The following is a 23830-nucleotide window of genomic DNA, read 5'->3' as shown; positions in this document are numbered from 1 at the left end:
GTGAAGATAATGGTATATTCAAACGTCTAATAATTTTGCTGTCACTATAATATTGTATGGCGAAGGTAATCATTCAGATGTTACAGTGGGGCAAAAAAGTATTTGGACAGCCGCCGATTGTGCAAGTTGTTGCACTTTAAAAGATTAGAGAGGTCTGTAATTTCCATCATAGGTACACTTCAACTGTGAGCGACAGAATCAGAACAAAAAATTCCAGAAATCATTGTATGATTTTTAAACAATTTACTTGTATATTCTTTCTGCAAAAAAATATTTGGACAATCAAAAAGTTAAACTCAATACTCTGTAAAGTAACCTCGGTCGGCAATTACAGAGGTCAAACGTTTCCTGTAGTTCTTGACCAGGTTTGCACACACTGCAGCAGGTATTTTGGCCCACTCTTCAATGTAGATCTTCTCTAGATGTGTCATGTTTTGGGGCTGTCGCCGGGCAACACGGACTTTCAACTCCCTCCACAGATTTTCTATTGGGTTGAGGTCTGGAGACTGGCTAGGCCAATCCAGGACCTTGAAATGCTTCTTATGGAACCACTCCTTAGTTGCCCGGGCGGTGTGTTTTGGGTCATTGTCATGCTGAAAAGACCCTGCCACGTTGCATCTTCAATGCTCTTACTGAGGGAACAAGGTTTTTCCCCAAAATGTCATGATACGTGGCCCCATTCATCCTCTCCATAATTTGGATCAGACGTCCTTTCCCCTTTGCAGAAAGCATCCCCAAAGCATGTTGTTTCCACCCCCATGCTACACAGTGGGTATGGTGTTTTTGGGATGCCACTCATCATTCTTCTCCCTCCAAACACGGCGTGTGGAGTTTATACCAAAAAGTTCTATTTTGGTTTCATCTGACCACATGACATTCTCCCAATCCTCCTCTGGATCATCCAGATGGTCACGGGCAAACTTTAGACGGGCCTGGATATGTGCTGGGTTGAGCAGGGCAACCTTTCGGGCGCTGCAGGATTTGAATCCATGACGACGTAGTGTGTTACTAATGGTAACCTTTGTGACTGTGGTCCCAGCTCTCGAGATCATTGACCAGGTCGAACCATGTAGTTCTGGGCTGATCCCTCACTGTTCTCAAGATCATTGATACCCCATGAGGTGAGATCTTGCATGGAGCCCCTGGTCAAGGGAGATTGTCAGTGATCTAGTATTTCTTCCATTTTTTTAATAATTGCTGTAACAGTTGATCTCTTCTCACCAAGCTGCTTTCCTATTATCGAGTAGCTCATCCCAGCCTTGTGCAGGTCTACAATTTTGTCCCTGGTGTCCTTAGACAGCTCTCTGGTCTTGGCCATGGTGGAGAGGTAGCAGTCGGACTGTTTGAGGGTGTGGACAGGTGTCTTTTATACAGTTAACCAGTTCAAACAGGTAACGAGTGGAGGATAGATGAGCTTCCTAAAGAAGAAGTAACAGGTCCGTGAAAGCCAGAATCCTTGCTGGTTGGTAGGTGTCCAAATTATTTTTTTTTTGTGCAAGAATATACAAATAAATTGTTTAAAAATCATACAATGTGATTTCTGGAATTTTTTGTTCTAATTCTGTCTCTCACAGTTAAAGTGTACCTATGATGGAAATTACAGACCTCTCTCATCTTTTAAAGTGCAACAACTTGCACAATAGGTGGCTGTCTAAATACTTTTTTGTCCCACTGTACTTAAAAACAATAAGTGCACTCTTGCGGCTTATTGTGTTTTTTTTTCCCACAGATCGGCAGAATTACTTGCCGTTATGTGGGCTGTGCTGAGGCGGCATTCATGGCAGCCCGTCTGTGCGTGAGATCTTGCGATATTTACGAAATCTAGCAGGTGCTCACTGGAGCTGACCAGGAGGCAAGATGCTGCCGGACTTGCAGCTATTGCCGGAAGGGGGAGTTTTCTCCTTCACTCAGGCGGCCAAGATGTTAATACATCTCTGTGTTATTGCTTCCTGCTTCACCTCGATAAGAAGTGAAGCAGGAAGACTAATGGTGTCATATGATAATTGTCGTTACAATACATCTGCCTGTAAGGCTTAAAAGCAGCAATAATAAGTCGCTTAGAAAGGAGAAGAGGACAAATAGAAATCAAAGAGACAGTACCCACAAAGCAGGCTAACAGACAGGATCAGAGTCACCGAAGGGTAGAATGGATACAGGGGAACAGTTGCACACTAAGTACAGGGATAGTGCTAGGAGGAGAGAGAGAGAGAGAGGAAAGGAGGCTAAAGCCACGTACACACAAGACAATAAGTTGGACGATATGAACTATAACCATATCGTTATTGTTCATGGCGTCCAATATCGTCCAGTGTGTATGCGGTAAACGACCAGAGGATAAGCCCAGAGGAAGGTTTTCCTAGTCTCGTAAAATTGCCTATGGTGTAGCTATTCACACCTGGTGCAGTGTGGTATGGGGGGAAAAGTGCAGAATTGTGTTGACATAACATTTTTTAATTTTATATAGTGCATTTCTGGTAAGAGTCAAGGCGACTTTTTTGTTTGAGGGTAACTACATAGTACAGTGGTACAGTGAGGCAGAGAGTTTGGGCGCACAATAGTTACACTATGGAAAAATACACATACACAGTACAATAAAAGAGGTAACAAGTACAAGGCAAAATACAAACACCATTTCCCCCTGTTGATCATCTTGTCCACATTGGGTAAGGTAGCCATCTTAGGAGAACTACATGGTCTAAATGGCAGGATAAACAATATGCAGAAATATATTACACTGTGGTAAAAACAAAAAAAATACAGAACAAATACCTAGATCATATTAAATAAATTTAATTACACTTTGTAAAATAAAAGACTTTTGCATGTATTACTAACATTAACCACTGATCCTATTCTCTCTAGTGTATATGACACCTTATTAAATTGCATTGTGTTCAAATTGAGTAATGTAACATTTAAATTTACTGTCATCTAGGCAAGTGTGCATTTTTTGCAACATTATTTCTCTTTAATCCATGGGGGCCACTGCAATACATTGGGATTAGGTGGAGCAGGAGGAGTATGGGCAAAAAAAAGGTTACGTTTTGCACAACCCAGGCTCCTCCTCCCATATACCCCACCCACTTGGCTGCAGTATTCAATTATTACAAAGGATAGAAAGTGGAAGAGGAGAAAAACCAGGCTCAACAAACATGGAAAGGGAGTGCAGAGGCCTAGATTTCCAATACTCTGGTAACACCCCTGAGCAAAGCCAGGAGCGTAAGGGTGATCGTCCAGTGTCCCCCATGGACTCCGAGAAAAGGATTTAACAGATTTTAATTTTAAAACTGCTACACCAAGGTGACACTGACACCTATGCCCAACGTATTCCAGTGTCCCTCTTGGATTTAAAGAAAATGTAGCAGGTAAGAACCAAAATACCAGTTGTTATGTTTTTGGTGCAGAAAATGTGACCAACTGTAAATAAGGCCTTTTTATAGTTTATATTTATTTTGATAATCTGAACATGGCTTACTTAGTTATAAGGTTTCTGCATTCTTAGTGCCATTTGTGAATTACGTATGTCTTTTTGCAGCTCAGCAGTCACATCTGGAAGAGTACAAATTAACGGCGTTAATCTGCATTATCAGCGCATGGGCTGTGGAGATCATGTGGTTCTGTTACTTCCTGGGGCTTTAGGTATGTAACTAACATCTACCTCAAAACCCATGAATGGCATGCTAGTATATAAGCATAGGCATGTGGCAATACAGACTGTGGCATTACTTCCTCACAGCACTGAGGTTGTGGGTTCAATTCCCACTTTGGCCCTAACTATGTGTAGATTGTATATTCTCCCTATGCTTGCGTGGGTTTCCTCCGGGTGCTCTGGTCTTCTCCCACACTCCAAAAATATACTGGTAGGTTAACTGTCCCCCAACAAAAATGTACCCTAGTGTGTGTGTACATGTGGTAGGGAACATAGACTGTAAGCTCCATTGGGGCAGGGACTAATGTGAATGGCCAAACATTCTCTGTAAAGCGCTGTGGAATGTGTGTGCATTATATAAATAACTGATAACTATACAATGCCTTTTATTATCATTATGCGATGAGGTACACAATCCCGCAAGTCTGTGTTTTTTACATTACAAGGACAAAATTAATAATTATCTAGTCCTAAAATTTGCTAAATATAATTTATGGCTAAAATCACATTACAGAATTTACTAACTACATTATTTCTTCAACCAAATGCCTGTGATATCTGAGGGTGTTTTGTTTATGCCTAGCATGACACAGCTTGTGGAATTCTATGCATATGTGGTTGAGGTCTTCATTTTGGTATGACCATTTCAAAGCTTCAATTATTTTATTTTAGGCATTCAGTTATTTATCTGCTTCTGTGCTTAGGATTATTATCATGTTGCATAATTTAATTGTCATGCCGATTACATCAGATATCCATCTAGAATGCAATATGGAAGAGTTTAAGGTGGAATAACTGATCGTGCTTCCAGGTGTATCACAACAACATAACTATCAAGCACCGTGTCAGAGACGGAGAAGGGATTGGTTTGTAGCCAAGGGGCTACAAACCAATCCCTTCTCCGTCTCTGACACGGTGCTTGATAGTTATGTTGTTGTGATACACCTTGTTAGGTTTTCAGCATTAACGTCAACTTTACTTTGGTCTCAGCAGTTCAGAAAACTGATTAATAAGTCTTGTGATTTGTCCAGAAACAACTTTGCGAACCTAAATGTTCTTTTTAAAGTTTTTTTTTTTGTTGCATTAAGGGTTCTCTCTCCTAGTTATCATATCGTAATGCCATACTTTTTTTTTTTTTACAAAATATTTTATATTAGTACTACCCAAATTGTACAAATAAAAAATAGAACAATGTAAATTAGAGCGTGTACATCAGTACACTTTTAACAACAATAGCAATCATTCTCACTGAAACAAATACAATGGTTAGGAGTGAGGGATCCACACACGCACTACTAACCTATGTGAGGGAATTAAAGCACCAATGTGGGATGAGCCTCTTAGCCAAATGTATCTCACACAGCTCTAGAGCAAAATTACTCAAAATGGAGGGTGCCCCAAAGTCAATAATTCTAAGTTGTACCAGAAAGTCAGATTAACTGCTACTCGAAGAGAACCTTTCACAGGCGAGGCAAGAGTGTGTATATATGGGAGCCAAGTGTCAAAGAACCTGTCTACTTTGCTTTCTTTGTTGGTTAATATTCCTAGTCAATCCATTTGAAACAGATGAGCCAGCCTAGGCATTAGTGGTGTTAGAGTGGGTGTGGTATAGAAGATCGACCGTGTCTAGACAGACCCTCAACAAATCCACAACAGATGGTAGACACAATAGGTTGACAGGTACATAGGGTCGACACACATATGGTCGTCAGTGCTAATGGTCAACACATTTTTTATTTTTCTTTACACCTTATCTTCACCCTAACCCTCCACCTGGTGCCTAACCCTCCCCCTGGTGCATCAACCTAACCTTAAAATGTTGAAAAAACGTGTGTCGACCCCCTGTGTTGACATTTTGCTCTGTCAACCAATTATCAGTCGTCCGTCTGTACCTATCAACCTTTTGTCCCTATTGGCCTATCGAGTGTTTCACTAGACACAGTCGATCTTTAATCCGGATCCCGTTAGAGTAAGGGTGTCTGATGATATCCTCTGCGATAGGATAGTTTTTTTATTTGCTGCCGCAATCTTGGCCAAACAATAATCTCACTCCATGAGGTAACCTATGTCTTGAAGGGGTAGAGTGTATATCCCATAAAGCCCATTCAGGGGTGACCTTAAATACAATCCCTAGTGTGTCAGTAATGTATGATATTATCAGTTAAAACCTGTGAACTCCTTCACAAGCCTTCATACAATGTAATAAATCTGCGTCAGGTTGTCTACACTTAAAGCAATAGGAATCTGAAAAGTCCCCCATGAGGAGATAAAATTTTGGTGTAATATTTCAGCGATACGCTAATTTATATTGCATCTCAACGTACAAAAGATTTGTGAATATCCTCCAGGGTTATATTTGAGAAATCAACCATCCATTTTGATAGACCGATAGTTAATGTTTCTAAATTAAGTTGACACCTGGCATGAGTGTAAATAATGGAAGTCGAACACTCCATCATAGGGCAGCGATGCAGTACACAGTCAATAATACATTCCTGACAACATCTGTAAATTTGGAGAGTATCATAGTTAGATAGCTAAGCACTTGGTAATAAGCGAATAGTGGGATAAGGAAGTGTGGGAATGCCTGCTTCAGTTGTTCATATAGTAGAATTTGTAAAGTATTGTGGTCTAAAAACTGATGAATTAAATGATGACCCCAGAGGTACCAAGAAAAACATATGTTGGATGCAAGCTCCTCCTAAATCCTAAACTATTGTTTAGGGGAGAGAATTGAATGGTAAGCAGACACACCCATCCTAGAACATAACCTCCAAGCAGTGCATGTAGTGGTTAACAATAAGTTTTGTGAGATACTGTATGCGTGGGAAATGTTGAGGGACACATATGTTAGAGGCTAGGGAGGGGTACAGTACGTCAGGGCTAAAAGCCTGCTTCATTGCTGTGTTAGCAAATTTATCTGTATCCCTGGGCCAGTCACCAGTAATCTGGTAATTTGCCATCAGTGCATAGGGTCGTAAACATGGCAAATTAACGCCACCTAATGTGGGAAGTTGGCTCAGTTTAAACAAGGACACCCTAGTCTTCTTGTCCGACCAGATAAACTTTCTATGGGCCCTATTCAATACTTTCAAATCTGAATCAGAAATCAACCAGGGCAACATTTGGAGTGGATATAATAATCTTGGGAAAGAAATCCTCTGAATCAGATGGCATCTACCCAAAATCAAACGCCTTATCCGTATCACAACTCACCAAAAGCAATTTGGTCATAACAGCTATTCTCCGTACACAACATTATGTTGTGTACTGAGGATTTGCCTCTAACAAAGCCCGTCTGTGAGGGGTGGAGCAATTGAGGAAGCAGCACTTGCAGTATCTGCACCACAATTTTAGACAGGATTTTAAGATCTTGATTCATTAAGTTTGTTGGGTGATACAATTGCACTAATGTAGGGTCTTTAGCCGTTTTTGGCAGAACTACAATACAGGCCTGGTTAAAGTTCCCTGGAGTCCCATTGCCTTCCAATATAGAATTATATAAATACATCAAATAGGAGGGAGTTATGTGTGGGGACAACAGTTTATAATACTCGACACTCAACTCATCAGGGCCTGGAGTTTTGCCATTAGCTAAAGTCTGGATTGTTTTCGAGATCTCTTACTCAGTGACAGGTGCTGTTAGTGAATCATGTTCAGAGTCTGTCAGTATAGGGGATTCCGCTCCTAAGAAACTGCATCCCGAAAGCTTGGGTTGTCTGAGGGTGCAGTATAGAGGGCCTTTTATATCCAGTATTCAAAAAGGAATTGGCTTTATCATAGGAGTTGCGTAGGTGACTAGATTATGATGTAATGTTCATGAGAACCCAGTGACATTTAACCACATTAGCTAGAACTGTGCTCGCTTTATTTCCCCATCTGAAGTATCAGTGACTTTTGGTAATCCTAAGTTATATTGAGCACTCTCAGGCCCTGATTCAGAGCCGGACGCTCTGACCAGAGCGCTCGCTCTGAATCAGGGCCATCCTATTTAAATGTGGAGCAGCCTTTTGGACGCTCGCATAGCTGTGGGTTACCACCCACAGCTTATGTGAGCGTCCATGATGATGGTCAAGACCATCGAGACCATCGGGCTTGCGACGAGACCCTGCGGTAGGGTCTCGTGGCCGCAAGCCCTGGAGTGATTTTGGCTCTATCAGAGCCAAAATCACTCCCACTGACTTCACTAGTGATGTCAGTGGGGCCGGACCCAGACGGTTGGCGTTCCCATGGGAACTCCTCCGTCTGGCAGCCACGCCCCCGGCATGCCCACCAAAGGGGGCGTGCTGTCTGTCACCATCGACAGCACGCCCCCTTTGGTGCGAGACCCGGAGCGACAACTTGGCTGTCGCTGTCCGGGTCTCGCGCATGCGCACGACTGAGCTCCCTCCGTCATGCGCATTGGGGTAACATCGACCCGCTTGCGAGCGTCCTGCGCTCACGAGCGGGTCTGAATGAGAGGTTAAGATGCTTCTGTTTACTAGTCACATAAACAATGATATGTCCTCTTAGCAGTGGCTTTGAAGCAGGCCAAAATAGATTAATATGCTCCGTGTGTTCTATTTTGTCCTTTTTCAGACTTTTGATTACATATGAACATTAGCTATTTGGGTACTGTGTTATCTGAGAATATTATATTGTCTGATATTTGGGTGAATTTACCACGGCCGGGAAAAGCGATTTTCCAGAATGGCACTCTTCAGGACCTCCAGAAGAGAAGAGAAGGGGGGGGGGGGGGGGGTGAAGTGTGGGTATTGCCAAGCTCAACCAACCACGCACAAATTTTAATCCCATGGGATGGGAGGGCGGATTGCAGTGTTCATTTATGTGCTATAGTAGATCTTTTACATGAAGATGGTGGTGAGGGACTCCGTTTCAAAACTGTGCAGGGCCCATTGCGTCCCGTAGGATTGGGCTGTCCAATCATTGGTATTATTATTATTACTAATACGAGGGAATGAAACTGACAAACCTAATTAGACTAATATAGCCAGTATATGAACACACACAGAAAGGTAGAAATGTAATTTAAAGTGTGAAGCTAGTATAATTTTGTGAGGATAAAGAGTAGAGGGCCCTGCTCATATGAGTTTATAATCTGTAGGGGATATGAATGACATAATGATGAGAAGAGGGCCGAGATTTAAGGGCATGCTTCAAGGCTGGACGAAAGTTTAATAGATTTGAGAGAGGGCATTCCAGAGAAGATCTGGAGAAATCCTGAATGTGAGTGTGATTTGTTGATCATGGAGGAGGTGAGGCGGCAATTATTAGCAGAGCAAAAAGGGCGGGAGGGAGTATGTGAGGAAATTAGGCTGAAGATTTAACTCTGAGTGGTATAGGTAGCTAGTTTAGTGACTGGCAGAGAGGGGAACTGAACCAACGTTTCAATATATTATCAGCCGAATGAAAATGTTGATAATACATTGTAACATCAGTTCAGTTCTGTCCTGTTTCATGTCGCTCATTCCCAAGAGATTGCAGTTGAGGAGGGATGTGGTCAAAATGCCGACGGCCGGGAAGCCATTTGACTAAGTCCCTGCGTCTAAATCCCGTTGCCGGACTAAAGACGGGCGTCAAAATCCTGACGCCAGAATCTCGACAGACTGCTTCCCAAACGAAGGGAAGACTGGCACTGTTAGTGCTTAGCCGCGGGGGGGGGGGGGGGACTAGGTTTAGGCACCCCCGGGGGGGATTTAGGATAAGGCATTCCCACCCCCTCCCCCTGGGAGGTTTAGGGTACGGGGAGGAAACTCAGGGGGAGGTTAGGGTTAGGCACCACTAAGGGAGGGTTAGGTTTGGGTGGGGGGTAGGGGAGGTTTAGGATGTGGGGATAGGGGGTGTGACCGGACGCCTTTCGTCTAGGTCTGCCCTGGTCACGGGTTAGCGCTTTTGGACTCCCAACTGTCACTGACTCCGCCCACTGCGCAGTGGGCATTTACTGAAGCTGCCACCACCAAGCTCCTTTCAGCGGCGCTTGGAACCGCTTTTTACGTACAATCGGGCTCCTACTTCGGCACCTGGAACCGCTTCTGCTGCGTATACGTTTGATTAGCTGCGGCCACACCCCCTCATTGGTGTTGGCTGATTCCTCCTGATCCCTCACAATGGACCAGGTCTGCACGGTAGCTTGGCAGAGGGCTTGTACTTGGAGACGCGGAGCTCTTACCCAGATCAGCCGGAGAACGGAATAGCGTTTGGCGCAATTCTGTTGGTCGCAGGGTACAGGTGTAATCGAAGTAAAGGCAAAAAGGTGTTTATTGCTCAAAGAAGACTCGTCCGTTTGGATTGAAGGGGAATAATTAGCATACAGTACAAGATGTTACAGCAATTCTTCTCCACACAAGATTTACAGGGATGTACAACATACAGGGCTCACAGGCCCTCTTTTTATATCATTCTTACACACAATATCACAGAGGGGGGGAAACCCGCCCTGTGTTCCCCTCAGCCAATCATGCGGTGTCACAAAATACAAATAACCACGTATTACATTTCAAAGGAGTCACCCTATTTCCTCCTTTCTAATCTACCACCCAAACTTAAACACAAACTGATTTATCATACATTATAACTGTCTCCTAAAATGTTGATCTAACATTTCACAGGAAATGCTAAATGACATTCATCCTTCCCAATGGAAGTACCAATCAGTTTGGCATTTCCAACCTGGTGACATCAAAAAGGGTCTTCTTAAGAACAACCAAATTGTCTTTATCAACCTTGCTGGCTATTGCCTTTTCAAAGGAAGTGCTGTAAATGAAAGGTTTAGCCATAGGACACTATTCACACTGAAAACTTCCAGTCAAGGCTTTCTATTCATCAGACCTCCTGCTAGGAAATGACAATTAGCATCTAGTTTCTAACAAGAATACCTATAAACCTGATGGCGCTAAAAATTCCAGTGTATCACATATAGTTCGATCAAAATCACCCACAGATTGCAGCAATAAAAGAGGTATCTGCAACCTCCAAAAAAAAAGGGGGGAAACCAAATATACAAATTTATGCGCTATACTTGAGGGTGTTAATTATCAAAAATTGCGGTCTGGTTTATAAACAATTTATTGGAAACACACAAAATAATAACTAAACTTTTAAATACACATAAAGAATATAATTAAAAATAAGTGGTTAAAATTTAAATGACTAAAATAAATACAATATACTCAGCAAAGGTATTTAGCTTCAATTAGTATTAGAAAAACACACCTGCTCTGTTTATATCAATTGTTGCACAGAGCTTGTGAATCGTGTCCACTCTGTGAAATTGTATCAACTTAGCTGTTATTTGGTAATCACATCAGCAGCTGAAGACTAAAAAAAGCTTATTATGTAATATGTTGTTGAAATGTTACAAAAAGACGGGGATAATTAATCAGTCTTGCTTCCCCGATAAGTAATTGTAGCGTTTATCACTGGCTGTGCACAAGCACAGTGATCATCACAATACAGTCAGTTAATAGCCACCAGAATAAACTGCGTTATTAAATAAGGTGGTTACTAATCGGGGGGCGAATCTCAGCCCTCAGTCCAACAGTGCCAGATCACTGAAAAGCAGATAAAGTCTAGCAATCCACAGTGAGTAATAAACTTACTGCGTCCTAACCGGACATGCCGTTTGTTCCAGCCTGATAGCGTGACGGAGAATATATTCCCTACAGCGGGGATATTTAACTTGCCTCAGCAAAATCCCTTTGAATAGGCATCTAGATGTGTCAGTGCCTGTAGTATGTCTGACCTGACAGTCAGTGTGCCGTGAGGGAGCAAGGGCTGCGTATCCAATCACGTCTCCATAAGTCCCGTCAGTGCCGGAATATGCGGCTAGTAGTTACCGGTGGTAATACCCATCAGTGCTGGAATATGCGGCTGATGATTGCCCACAGTCATGCAGAGCAGGTAGATAAGTAGAGCCCAGGTCAGGTCAGACATACTACAGGCACTGACACATTTAGATGCCTATTCAAAGGAATTTTGCTGAGGCAAGGTAAATATCCCCGCTTTAGGGAATATATTCTCCGTCACGCTATCAGGCTGGAACAAACGGCATGTCCGGTTAGGACGCAGTAAGTTTATTACTCACTGTGGATTGCTAGACTTTATCTGCTTTTCAGTGATCTGGCACTGTTGGACTGAGGGCTGAGATTCGCCCCCCGATTAGTAACCACCTTATTTAATAACGCAGTTTATTCTGGTGGCTATTAACTGACTGTATTGTGATGATCACTGTGCTTGTGCACAGCCAGTGATAAACGCTACAATTACTTATCGGGGAAGCAAGACTGATTAATTATCCCCGTCTTTTTGTAACATTTCAACAACATATTACATAATAAGCTTTTTTTATTCTTCAGCTGCTGATGTGATTACCAAATAACAGCTAAGTTGATACAATTTCACAGAGTGGACACGATTCACAAGCTCTGTGCAACAATTGATATAAACAGAGCAGGTGTGTTTTTCTAATACTAATTGAAGCTAAATACCTTTGCTGAGTATATTGTATTTATTTTATTCATTTAAATTTTAACCACTTATTTTTAATTATATTCTTTGTGTATTTAAATGTTTAGTTATTATTTTGTGTATGTTTCCAATAAATTGTTTATAAATCAGACCGCAATTTTTGATCATTAACACCCTCAAGTATAGCATCTAGTTTCTGCAGTCACAAGCTTGTCATGTCTTTTATACAGGCATATTCAAGAAGTGCATTTTCTCTACAAAATATACATTTAAAATCATAAATTTTAAATACCTTCCCATTTCATGCCTGTGCACAGCATCAGGCTTTGCACCCTTCAGCACTGTAGCCCAGGACCTGCTGTCCTGGCTCACTGCTGCACATACCATTTTAAATACGCTTTTATCTTTAAACACTTGGCGCCTAGCGCAGGGTACACATTTACAATGTGCGTCTGACGCCTTTTGTCCTTTTAAAAATGGCGCCGCAGCACAGGTGTTAACTCCTTCAGTGCCGAGCCCGCCATTATACTCGTGGGGCCGGCCTCCGGCCACAGGGTTAGGCACCGCTGGGGGGAGGTTTTAGGGTGCGGGGAGCGGTGGTTAGGGTTAGGCACCACTGGGGGGAGGTCAGGGTTAGGCATCATTAAGGGAGGGTTAGGGTTGGGGGGGGGGAGACGTTAGGGTACTTACCAGCCCCAGTCGGGATCTTCAGCATTCGGGCTTGCAGCGTCTGTATTTAGTCAGACGGCTTCCTGGCCGTCGGCATTTCATACCCAACCCGTTGAGGACCATCCGGTCAGACTATGTAGGGCAACTGGGTACAGTTATTTAAACCGTTTTCAGCTAGTACATGAGCTCAGAAACCACCTCATGTTGAAAATACAGACACTCCTATAAATCAACAAGTAACAACATCACAACAATATTCAACAAAAAATGTATAACAAGAAAGGGAAAAGGCACCCAGGGACGCATGGGCCACATAGTGAAAGAAAAAACACTCTTTAGAGGAAAAAAGTTGAGGACTCCCTAAAAAGTAAAATAGAAAAGAAAATGGGTATTGTTAAGATGACTCTATATAATAAAAATCAAGTACTGATCAGAGAAGAGGGGGAGAAACTGGATGAGAAAAAAAAGAATCCTTAAGAGAGAAAGAGAGCAAGAAAAAAAACAGGCAATGTTGGAAACAACATCTAGTATTTCCCTATTACCAGTCTCCATCCCATTTCCTCGTTCCTTCCCTCTGCCCTTTCTCTTACTATTACTGTCCTTTTTACTTAATATGTACAAAGTGGACAAGTGTGACCGGCTTAACTGCATGTCCAGTACTTAAACTAACCTTGCTTGTGTTTACCAAACAAAAATTAGAATGAAAATGTTAGTCACTTTTTTTAATATAATATAAAAAACAATTGTATTAAACCATCTATATAGTGTAATCTATGGTTTCTAAAAGTCAGTCGTTGGTGTATAACCTTTTTAGGAACAGATAAGTCAGTCCCATTGAATCATAAGGGTCAAGGAAGAAACCTCTGCAACAAACTATAACTTCACAAAGGTATTGTTTGATTCAGTGATTTCTTCCTTGACTTACAATTCAATAGGACTGGCTATCTCTTCCTAAAAAAAAAAAAAATTTTGTACTAGATGTGGACCATTGGATTAAGAGAACTTCCGACAGAGTTATGAAGACAGAGGGTGACAAAGTCATCATTTGCAGAGACTTATCTAACTTGCCTGGGACATTTGTTCCTTGGTCACTTCTACAACACCTGCAGGATTATACATTTTATATTAGAATATATATTAGTGTGGATATATTGATTTTTGTATTGATAATTCTAATGTATTATTTGAATATGAAACATGAGAAATCATTTCTATGATTTAAAGTTCTTATTATAATAGTTCTAATTTAGCCATTTTTGTGGACCGGACATTTTAGTACTGTATTTTGTTTTGCAGTTTTATTGCAATATTCGTGAAGAGTGCAGATGCCTATTACAGCTGCTGCTGTTTATGTAATACTAGCTGAAGTACCCGGTGTTTCCCAGATTTAAATCTTCAAGTTATTATGTTTTATTATGTAATGTCGTCCAGATCCAGCCAGTGGAAGGCCCAGAACAGGCTCCCTGGGTCAAAGTTCTACCCAGCGCACTCCGCTATGAGGTTCGACCGGGACTCCAACCACTCCATTAGGCATCCCAGACCAATTACCACCCCTCTGTGAAGTTTTCATCCAAATCCATCCAGTGGATGGCCCAGAAAAGGCTCCCCGTGTCAAAGTTCTGCCCTACGTACACCAACCGGAGGTCCAACCGGGACCTCAACCCCCCTAAAACCTGTATGTGTTCTGGGATCCAATGTTACCACTCTGTGAAGGTTTCGTCCAAATCCATCCAGTTGAAGGCTCCGAACAGGCTCCTCGGATCAAAATTCTGGCCAGCATACACCAATGGGAGGTCCGACCGGGACCTTAAGCCTCCTAAAACCTGGTCAGGATCCAACTGGACCACCTCAAGTAGGTTTTATCCCAATCGGTGAGAGGTGTCCGAATGCATAACAAAATCAAAAAAATATTCTATAAAGTGCTTTAATATTTTTTCTGGTTGTATTGGGGCCATATTCACACCTTTTAACATTGTACTCACTGACGAGACTACAATTTACTCTATGTTCATGATGATGGTGGGGCCTGGCTTTTTCTCCACCAGATTTATGTTTAAGCCTCATTCCTAACTCCTTTTTCACTTAGTTGTCGTCACCCCCCCCCCCCTCCCCCCCCCAAGCTGAATATGGCTCCAGGAGGATAGGCTGCATCTCGTTGAGCTTGGCAATGCTTCCTTGCTCCATGGGTCTTCCCATTCTTGGAATCCTGCAGTATAACTATCTTGTTGCTGTGCTCAGTCTTGACATGGTGTATGACCTGTGACATGAAACGGTCTTCCACAACCTCTCCTTTGTAGCAGAGTTTAGCTGTTGCTCACCCAGTTTTACCCTACCACCCCCCCTCCTCTTCCCGCTACAAATTCTCTGATTACCTCAAAAACACAGCTGGAGGTATGACGTTTTGGCTGCTGTAAGGCTCTGGCGGTAGTGCCAAATGCAGGGAAGGATGGAGGTTGCTAACATATTGAGGGAGGGGGCCGGAGAGTAGGTCTCATGGCCTGGCGTGCATGGGCTGCTGGTGGTAGCAGGCCGCAGTAGATAGGCTAAAGCAAAGCTGCAGAAGCTGCTGTCCGGCAGAGGAATAAAGCCTGAGCCAGGTACCGCTGCAAAATAAAAGCACAGACTGGGTCGGCGGCAGATCACAGAGTCGGTACAAATGGTGGGCATCATGTGCTGTCCGGCTGAATTACTGCAGATGATGATTTATTTCTTTACCCCCTTCTCTGCTGGACTGGGTACGAGAGCAGTGCGCTAGCCGGCAACCATTACAGACTACATAGGCTGGCAGCAGGAAGCTTAATCTGTAACAGGCCACCTTGCCTAGTGAATTGGAGGGGGGGGGGGGGTGGCTGTTTTCCAGGACAAAGGCCTCCTCTCAAAGTGATCAGTCCGGTGGCATTTGCCACATTCAGCCCCCGTAGACTGCTTTGTGAGGAGACGTTGCAAATAGAGCAGCATGTGCAGTACTGGTACGCTCCCTAGATTATACACAGTTACCAGCCATTACAGAGGACATTGGCTGGCTGCAGGAAGTGTGTCCAGACCAGTCAACCCTGCCTAATGAGAGGTTTGGTGACTGGATCTACAACAACGGTCTCCTCTTTCACCTTACTGAGAGGGTTAAAGTTGGAGTGGATGCACCCAGTGCCTTCCCGTAACTAAAAGAGTAATGCAGTGTGATAAGGTTGACCGGAGGAAGATGCAGCACATTGTACAGTCCTAATCCTGGGAGGAGGATGTTTGATGGCTGCTGTGAAGCTCCTCTCTTCCCACTCCTCTCAGGACTCTACGTTACTGGAAGTCTGGTATATACAAGTGTTATTTTCTATTTAGATATTTATGTATTTTCTCTGTATTGTGTAATACTCGTTAGCCTACTGCATTTTGTGAAATGTTCTCTTTATTGTGATATTTGATTAAAATATCTGAAAATGGAGTAATTCCAAGGCGAAGCCTGGAAGAGGTAAATGTAGTTGCATCTTTTTTGTACAGGATGTTAGGCTAAATTACCTACATATGTGTCCTAATACACTATTGCTGCAGTCGAACCTTCTTTGTGCGTTAGGTCCCATGTATTTCAGCTGCCGCCGAGTGCCATTTTTGCATGAAAATGCGTCTTAGTCGCAATGGGATGCGACAAGACAGCTTTATGAGACTGCAGTGATCAATTTGATGTGCAACAATTGTATATCTGTGTGCTACTGAATCTGTTTAAGAAGTGTTACGATGCAGTGGCCGTGATTTATACAGTTCAGATTCAGACCCAGTTGCACACCAGAAATTTTAAGTGTCTCATATCAAATCCAGTGAAGTCACATGAAGTAGTTTGTTGTAACCAATTTCAACGGATACAGTCATAAATTAAATGGAGGTAAACTTATTTTTTTGGCATGAATAGACATCAAAGATGCCTACCTTCACATACCCATTTGGAAGGCCATCAAGGTCTTTTAAGATTTGCAGTTAAAGGTAGACCTTTTTATTTTCAGGGTCTTCTTTTTGGTTTAGCACAGCCACTCAAACAATAGTCATGGCATGCCTTCTAAGATCTATGAGAATAAGGTTTATTCCCTATTTAGATGATTTGCTTTCAAAGCAGGTTCTTTGGCAGATCTGTCCTAGAGTTCCATGGCTGGGATATCAATTGACAAAAGTCCAAGATGATTCCCAGTCAGTGCATGAGATTTTTAGTCCATGGATTCATTACCAAACTAGCCAGAGACATTTGAAATCTAGCTCTCATTCGAAGCAGTCCACAGTATGCAAGGCTGCATTCCAGGATGTTCCAATTAAACATTTTAAAAGCTTGGTTGCTTTCAACCAGCTTTTGGCTCAATCCTCATCCAAGACAGTCTCTCCGATTATGAACTCTGTCAAAAAACTTGAACAAAGCCAGGAGTTATTACAATTGATGCCTGTCTCCAGGGATGGGAGTCCCATCATTTTCAGGGACTCAAGGGTTCCAGAAGACCTACAGCAACACCACACTGGACCTACAAAGACAAAACAAAATACAAAAAAGTATATAGTTCACTGCACTGGCGGACTTAACCCAAATAAATAAATATGTTATTAGTCATATGAAAATGGTAAATTGGAATGAGACTCAATACAATCTAAATAATTTATTTTTAATAATCAGGCAGATATGTCACAAAGCCATTATATAATACTTCATAAGAACAAGTACATTAAATATACAATCCTGATATGTATTTATTTAATAAGTGAACTCTAAAACAGATATTAAAATAGCATTTAGAACCATGCTGGCATCCCAGCATCAATAGTGATGGAACAATTTATGAAAAAATTACTAAAAAAAAATATGTATAACTAAAAATCATATCCAATATTGCAGTTCCAGCATATGGGTGGATGGCTTACTTGCAAGGTATGATTGTTTGGAAATATTCCAATTGGAGCACCTAATATATCATCTGGTGTGTCCACTTAGTGAATAGCTGTCCCTTATAGCTGTGGAACCTGCTTTCCTTGGAGAGGTATTGGGTACAGAGCCACACTGTAAATCTGGGGTCCACACAGTGTTCCGTTCCTGGTCACTGAGTCCTGACTCAGTAGAATACAGTGCAGCATTAGCTGGTATATAGCCGGAGACCACGAACAACAGTAAAATCCCGGTCTCTCTGTGTATGCTCAGGCGCCGGCTGGTGAGCTTTCTACAGATACAGATCTCTGCGGCTCAAAGTGATCTCGATCTCCATACCATTTAGCGCTGTGTAAATAAAATATTTACTAGCACCATCACATCAGTAAATTGCTTCCTGCTGTTGGTTTGGATGTATTGGGTACACACCGGTGATAGCTTAATAGTCAACGTGTTTCATTCCATATAAACAGGAACTTTTTCAAGACCACACTGGACCTGCCCAATCTCGTCTTGGAAGTCATGCTGAGTTTTGCCTGCAAGTGAAGTACTTCGATGGGACCATCTGGTGCTGTAGGTAGAAAACTAGGCTTCCAATCAGTGTGCTGGAACTGAGAGCGGTTGTAAGCCGATGGACTTGAAGAAAACACAATCTCCTTATTTAGGAAAGGCCTGAAATGATTCAATCAGACAATGCTACAGCAGTAGCATACATAATTCTTCATGAAGGGGCAAGTGTTCCCTGGCGATGAGTAAGTCTCTTCAGATCCTATTTTAAGCAGAGGTTCATGTTCCAGCGATATCCACAGTCTTTTTTTTTTTTTTTTTTCCCTGGAATAGACAATTGGAAGGTGGACATTCCAGACGCTAGTTCATTCTTCCAGTAGATTGGTTCCTGCATCCAGAAGCTTAAGCAGTCTCGTTATGAAGTGGGGTCAGCCAGAGATAGACCTAGTTGTGTCTCAGTTCTACAACAAGACGGACAATTTACAGAGTAGGCTTGGTTTTTCCTTGGAATTTTCATCTATCTTAATTTTTCCACTGGTACCCATGCTTCCAGTAGTATTAGAGGCACCAGACCGGTCACAAAGTGTTTGGTTATCAGGGGTACTAAACATGGCAATGGGTCCAGGGAATGGACTTCCACTTTAATAGGACTTGTTGTCTCGGGAGCTGATTGTTTGTCAGGACATCCATCGGTTTAATTTAATGGCAGGGCTCTTGAAGCCAGGATCGTAGAAAAAGTAGGATTTTTCAGATTCAGTAGTTCAAACTATGAGCATAGTCAGAAAAAAGATGTGTCCTCATACACTATTGCTGCAGCGCGCAAACAGCCCTTCTTGGCATGCCAGGTCTCATCAGACTTTTTCACCCAAAAATGCGTCTTAGTGACAAACTGATGCAACAAACTGCTTCACAAGACTGCACTGCTTAATTTGATGTGGGACACTTGTATATCCGTGTGTGTCTGAGTCTGAATCTGTATAAAAAGTGCTACGATGCCGTGGCCTAGGATTTTTCAACGGCAAGGTCTGTTGTGCTTCGTATAATGATTAAGAAGCACAGATATATGCAAGTGTTGCATATCAAATGAATCAGTGCAGTCTCGAGAAGCATCTGTTGCAAATAAGAGCCGTATTCAATTAGCTGCAAAAACAGCCGTTTTCACCAACAAAATGGCAAAATTTTCGCCAAAAAACAGGCGAAAAAAAAACTGGAGATAAATTTTCTCCATCCCAGAGCAGAAGGGAAAAAAAAAAGCAAAATCCCTATTTTTGGCTAAAAATGTGGGGATTTCTTTCAGAACCCTTTGGACAGCACCCCCCCCCCCCCCCCTAATGATGACTTACCGAAAAAGAGATGAAAAGTTATTTTTTTCCCCAGGAAATTAATGTACTATGTAACTTGGTGGTATGTTAAAATGGGTGCAAGTATATTTTAGTGTTGTAAAAGCGCAATTTTAAAAACCATTAAAAAACGGCCTGCTGCAACCGCGTGCAATGTTTAAAACACTTGACGCATCCATACCGCCCCTGAGATATCAGACCCAATACGTTAAAACCATATTTAAAATTTTTTGGGGGGGGTTTTCGGCCCAAATTTGCGTGGTCGTTTCTTCGCCAAAGTACACAACTTACAATTTTTTTTTCCCGGTAATTTATCATTAGGAAAGATGTTCAAAGGGTTCTGAAACAAATCCCCACATTTTTAGCCAAAAATAGGGATTTTGCATTTTTTTTTCTCCTTGTCTGGGATGGAGGAAACTTTTGTCCAGTTTTTTTTGGGGGGGAGGGGCAAAAACGTCCGTTTAAGACGATGGCAAAACAAAATGTCAGTTTTCGACAGTTATTGAATACGGCCCTAAGACGCAATTTCAGGCAAAAGGACAGCAGCTGGGGAAGCAATGTGCTTCTATGACCTGTTCCCCGTATTCAAAATGTTGGTCTTTAGTACTTTCCAGTCTTAAGTGCCCCGGGCCCCCAAAAGCGTTAATCCAGCTCTGCTTTGCATCCAGGGACATGAAAGTATTCAAATCTGCCAAGGCTGAACATACCCTCCCCTTTTTGGTACTTACGTTAATTCTCTTTCTCAGAGTCCATCTATGGGACACTTATATCCCTCCATTATTGGATTGTGCGTGTGAGAAAGATGCAGTCCAGTCCTTACTGTTTAACCTATGCTTGGGGCTTATTAAGTTTAAACCAAGGAAGGGAAGGGTCTGGAGGAAAGGAGCTTATATTCCCTAAAAAGTTAAACTATTAAGTGATAGCTCCTCAACCTTTACTCCACCCATGGTCAAGAGTCACCTTGATGTACTCGGGGAAAGAGATTTAGCGGTAAGTACCAATAATCTTGTTTTTTGGCATAAACATATAAGCCATATATAGAATTATACAACCTAAATACATGAGAGAGACTGAAATTACCAGTGATTGAACGGGCAAAGCCAGCAAAGGAACATACAAGTCCAGTGAATGGACAATGTATGAATGAGTCAGAGCATAAAATGAGACATTTGTTATAGTTGACTGAGAAATTTAAAGCTTGTTTTAATGCATTAAACCTGAAAATGTTCATTAACTAGTTGAATGCCAAAATTCAGAAGAGGGGAAGGTAGCACAACTCTACATTGATGGGCCAGATCGACACTGGATCACCAAGGATGGTGACAACCTGCCAGAACATCAGCGCTCCAGTCCACGTAATGGCAACAGAAGAGGCACTGTAACACTAATAATAACAATATGCACCCCATATCCACTGTAGCACCAGTATGAGTGTTAAATAAATTTCATGTATTAAACATTGGAAATATTTTTCTACTTGTGTCGCAATTATGTGAACATGACCTTAATATAAAATCTCTACGCTTGCGCACCGCCGCAAGCGATCGATAAATTTATGGATTTTGGTATGCATACACAGAATGGAAATGCATACAATTTGCATCACAATAAAGTATTGATGTCTTTTTTGTATATTTTTTTGTGTTATTGTGATATTTTTATTTTTTTTTAGTTGGTGAAAATTTTTGGCTAAAATATATTCAACTTTCATGCCCATGTTGTCATGGGGAATTGTCATTGTGATATCTTTGGTTATATCCATTAGATTTTCCATGTTTTTTCCCTTATAGTTATGATATAGGCCCATTTGTAATATACTGCGAATTCCAGGAACAGGGGGGATTTCAGGAATTTAGCCCGTAAACCAACCCGCTTTTACCTTTTACATTATTGCCTTTTTAAATCTACTGGCTATATCGACAGAATTGCTCCGAATCCTGCAACTTGCAGGCCATTACATTTATGCAATGGTGTTTATACAATTGAACCTATTCAATATCCCAGCAACATATTTCATATAGCATGGCTTGTTTTTTTATCCTAAATTGTTCATATTATATTTTGTACAATTATCTTTTTGTAATCTATAAGTAGAACATTTTTTTTTTTTTTAATTAAATTTTATTATGTTTTCAATTTGAATTTCTATTTTTGATGCAGGGAATAATTTAGAACAGTATGTACAGTCAGGTGCATAAATATTGGGACATTGACAGAATTTTCATATTTTGGCCTCTATTCACCACCACAATGGCTTTGAAATGAAACAACCAGGATGTGCTTTAACTGCAGACTTTCAGATTTAATTTGAGGGTAATGACATCCAAATCAGGTGAACGGTGTATGAATTACAACGGTTTCTATATGTGCCTCCCACTTTTTAAGGGGCCAAAAGTAATGGGACTATCAACTCAAAAGCTAATTCATGGACAGGTGTGGGCTATTCCCTTGTTATTTCATTATCAATTAACCAGGTAAAAGGTCTGGAGTTGATTCTAGGTGTGACATTTGCATTTGGAATCAGTTGCTGTCGACTCTCAATATGAGATCCAAAGAGCTGTCACTATAAGTGAAGCAAACCATCATTAGGCTGAAAAATCAAAACAAACCCATCAGAGAGATGGCAAAAACATTAGGTGTGGCCAAATCAACTGTTTGGAACATTCTTAAAAAGAAAGAACGTACCGGAGAGCTCAGCAACACCAAAAGACCCGGAAGACCACGGAAAACAACTGTGGTGGATGACAGAATAATTATTTCCCTGGTGAAGAAAAACCCCTTCACAACAGTTGGCCAAATCAAGAACACTCTCCAGGAGGTAGGTGTCTATGTGTCAGTCAACAATCAAGAGAAGACTTCACAAGAGTGAATATAGAGGGTTCACCACAAGATGTAAACCATTGGTGAGCCACAAAAACAGGAAGACCAGATTAGAGTTTGCCAAACAACATCTAAAAAAGCCATTACAGTTCTAGAACAACATCCTATGGGCAGATGAGACAAAGATCAACTTGTACCAGAGTGATGGGAAGAGAAGAGTATGGAGAAGGAAAGGAACTGCTCATGATCCAAAACATACCACCTCATCAGTGAAGCATGGTGGTGGTAGTGTCATTGCGTGGGCATGTATGGCTGCCAATGGAACTGATGATGTGACTGCTGATACAAGCAACATAATGAATTCTGAAGTGTTTTGGGCAATATTATATGCTCATATTCAGTCAAATGCTTCAGAACTCATTGGACGGCGCTTCACAGTGCAGATGGACAATGACCCGAAGCATACTGCAAAAGCAACCAAAGCGTTTTTTAAGGCTAAAAAGTGGAATGTTATGCAATGGCCAAGTCAATCTCCTGAACTGAATCCGATTGAGCATGCATTTCACTTGATTAAGACAAAACTGAAGGGAAAATGCCCCAAGAACAAGCAAGAACTGAAGACATTTGCAGTAGAGGCCTGGCAGAGCATCACCAGGGATGAAACCCAGCGTCTGGTGATGTCTATGCGTTCCAGACTTCAGGCTGTAATTGCCTGCAAAGGATTTGCAACAAAGTATTAAAAAGTGAAATTTAGATTTAGGATTGTTTAGTTTGTCCCATTACTTTTGGCCCCTTAAAAAGTGGGAGGCACATATAGAAACCGTTGTAATTCCTACACCGTTCACCTGATTTGGATGTAATTACCCTCAAATTAAATCTGAAAATCTGCAGTTAAAGCACATCTTGTTTGTTTCATTTCAAAGCCATTGTGGTGGTGAATAGAGGCCAAAATATGAAAATTCTGTCAATGTCCCAATATTTTTCCACCTGACTGTATGTATGTATGTATGAGCTTTCCTTCTGTTTCTCTTGCTTTTGGCAAAATAAACATATCCAAAACTTGCCAATATTTCCATAAATATGGCAAAATTGCTTTCTAAGCTGCAAATTTTCGCTCGATTTATCGCTACAAAATCCTGTGGTATTATAAGATATTTGTTTTGCTGACAAATATTGATGTATTTCTGTTTGAGGACATTTAAGAAATTCTTGCAGGGTTGTACTAAATGTTCATGTGTTTTGTTAATAGGAAGCAGTCAGACTGACTTTGGACCACAACTCAAGTATATGAATAAAGAAATTTTCACTGTCATTGGGTGGGATCCTCGGGGATATGGGCTCTCTATCCCACCAGCTCGAGACTACCACACAGACTTTTTTTCAAGAGATGCAAAAGATGCAGTCGATTTGATGCAGGTAAATACATACCTATTACAATGGGTAATAGGTATGGCACTAGTCATTACTTAAAACCATGTTTTTTCCTAGCAC

The 23830-nt window shown here is 41.6% G+C and overlaps 1 protein-coding gene across 1 annotated transcript in view; it reads left to right on the top strand.

The window, feature by feature from the left end:
• Positions 1–23830, top strand: part of BPHL (biphenyl hydrolase like) — a 152055-nt gene that overhangs the window by 16797 nt on the left and 111428 nt on the right. The window contains exons 2-3 of the mRNA XM_088471794.1: positions 3536–3639; positions 23589–23755. Of these exons, the coding sequence (XP_088327920.1) occupies positions 3536–3639; positions 23589–23755 (271 nt within the window). The remainder of the gene's footprint in view (positions 1–3535; positions 3640–23588; positions 23756–23830) is intronic.

Source organism: Taudactylus pleione, unplaced genomic scaffold (assembly GCF_031769625.1).
Source record: "Taudactylus pleione unplaced genomic scaffold, aTauple2 ptg000116l, whole genome shotgun sequence".
NCBI lineage: Eukaryota > Metazoa > Chordata > Amphibia > Anura > Myobatrachidae > Taudactylus > Taudactylus pleione.
Note: the sequence above shows the minus strand (reverse complement) of the source record. Positions and strands in the feature narration are given on the sequence as shown.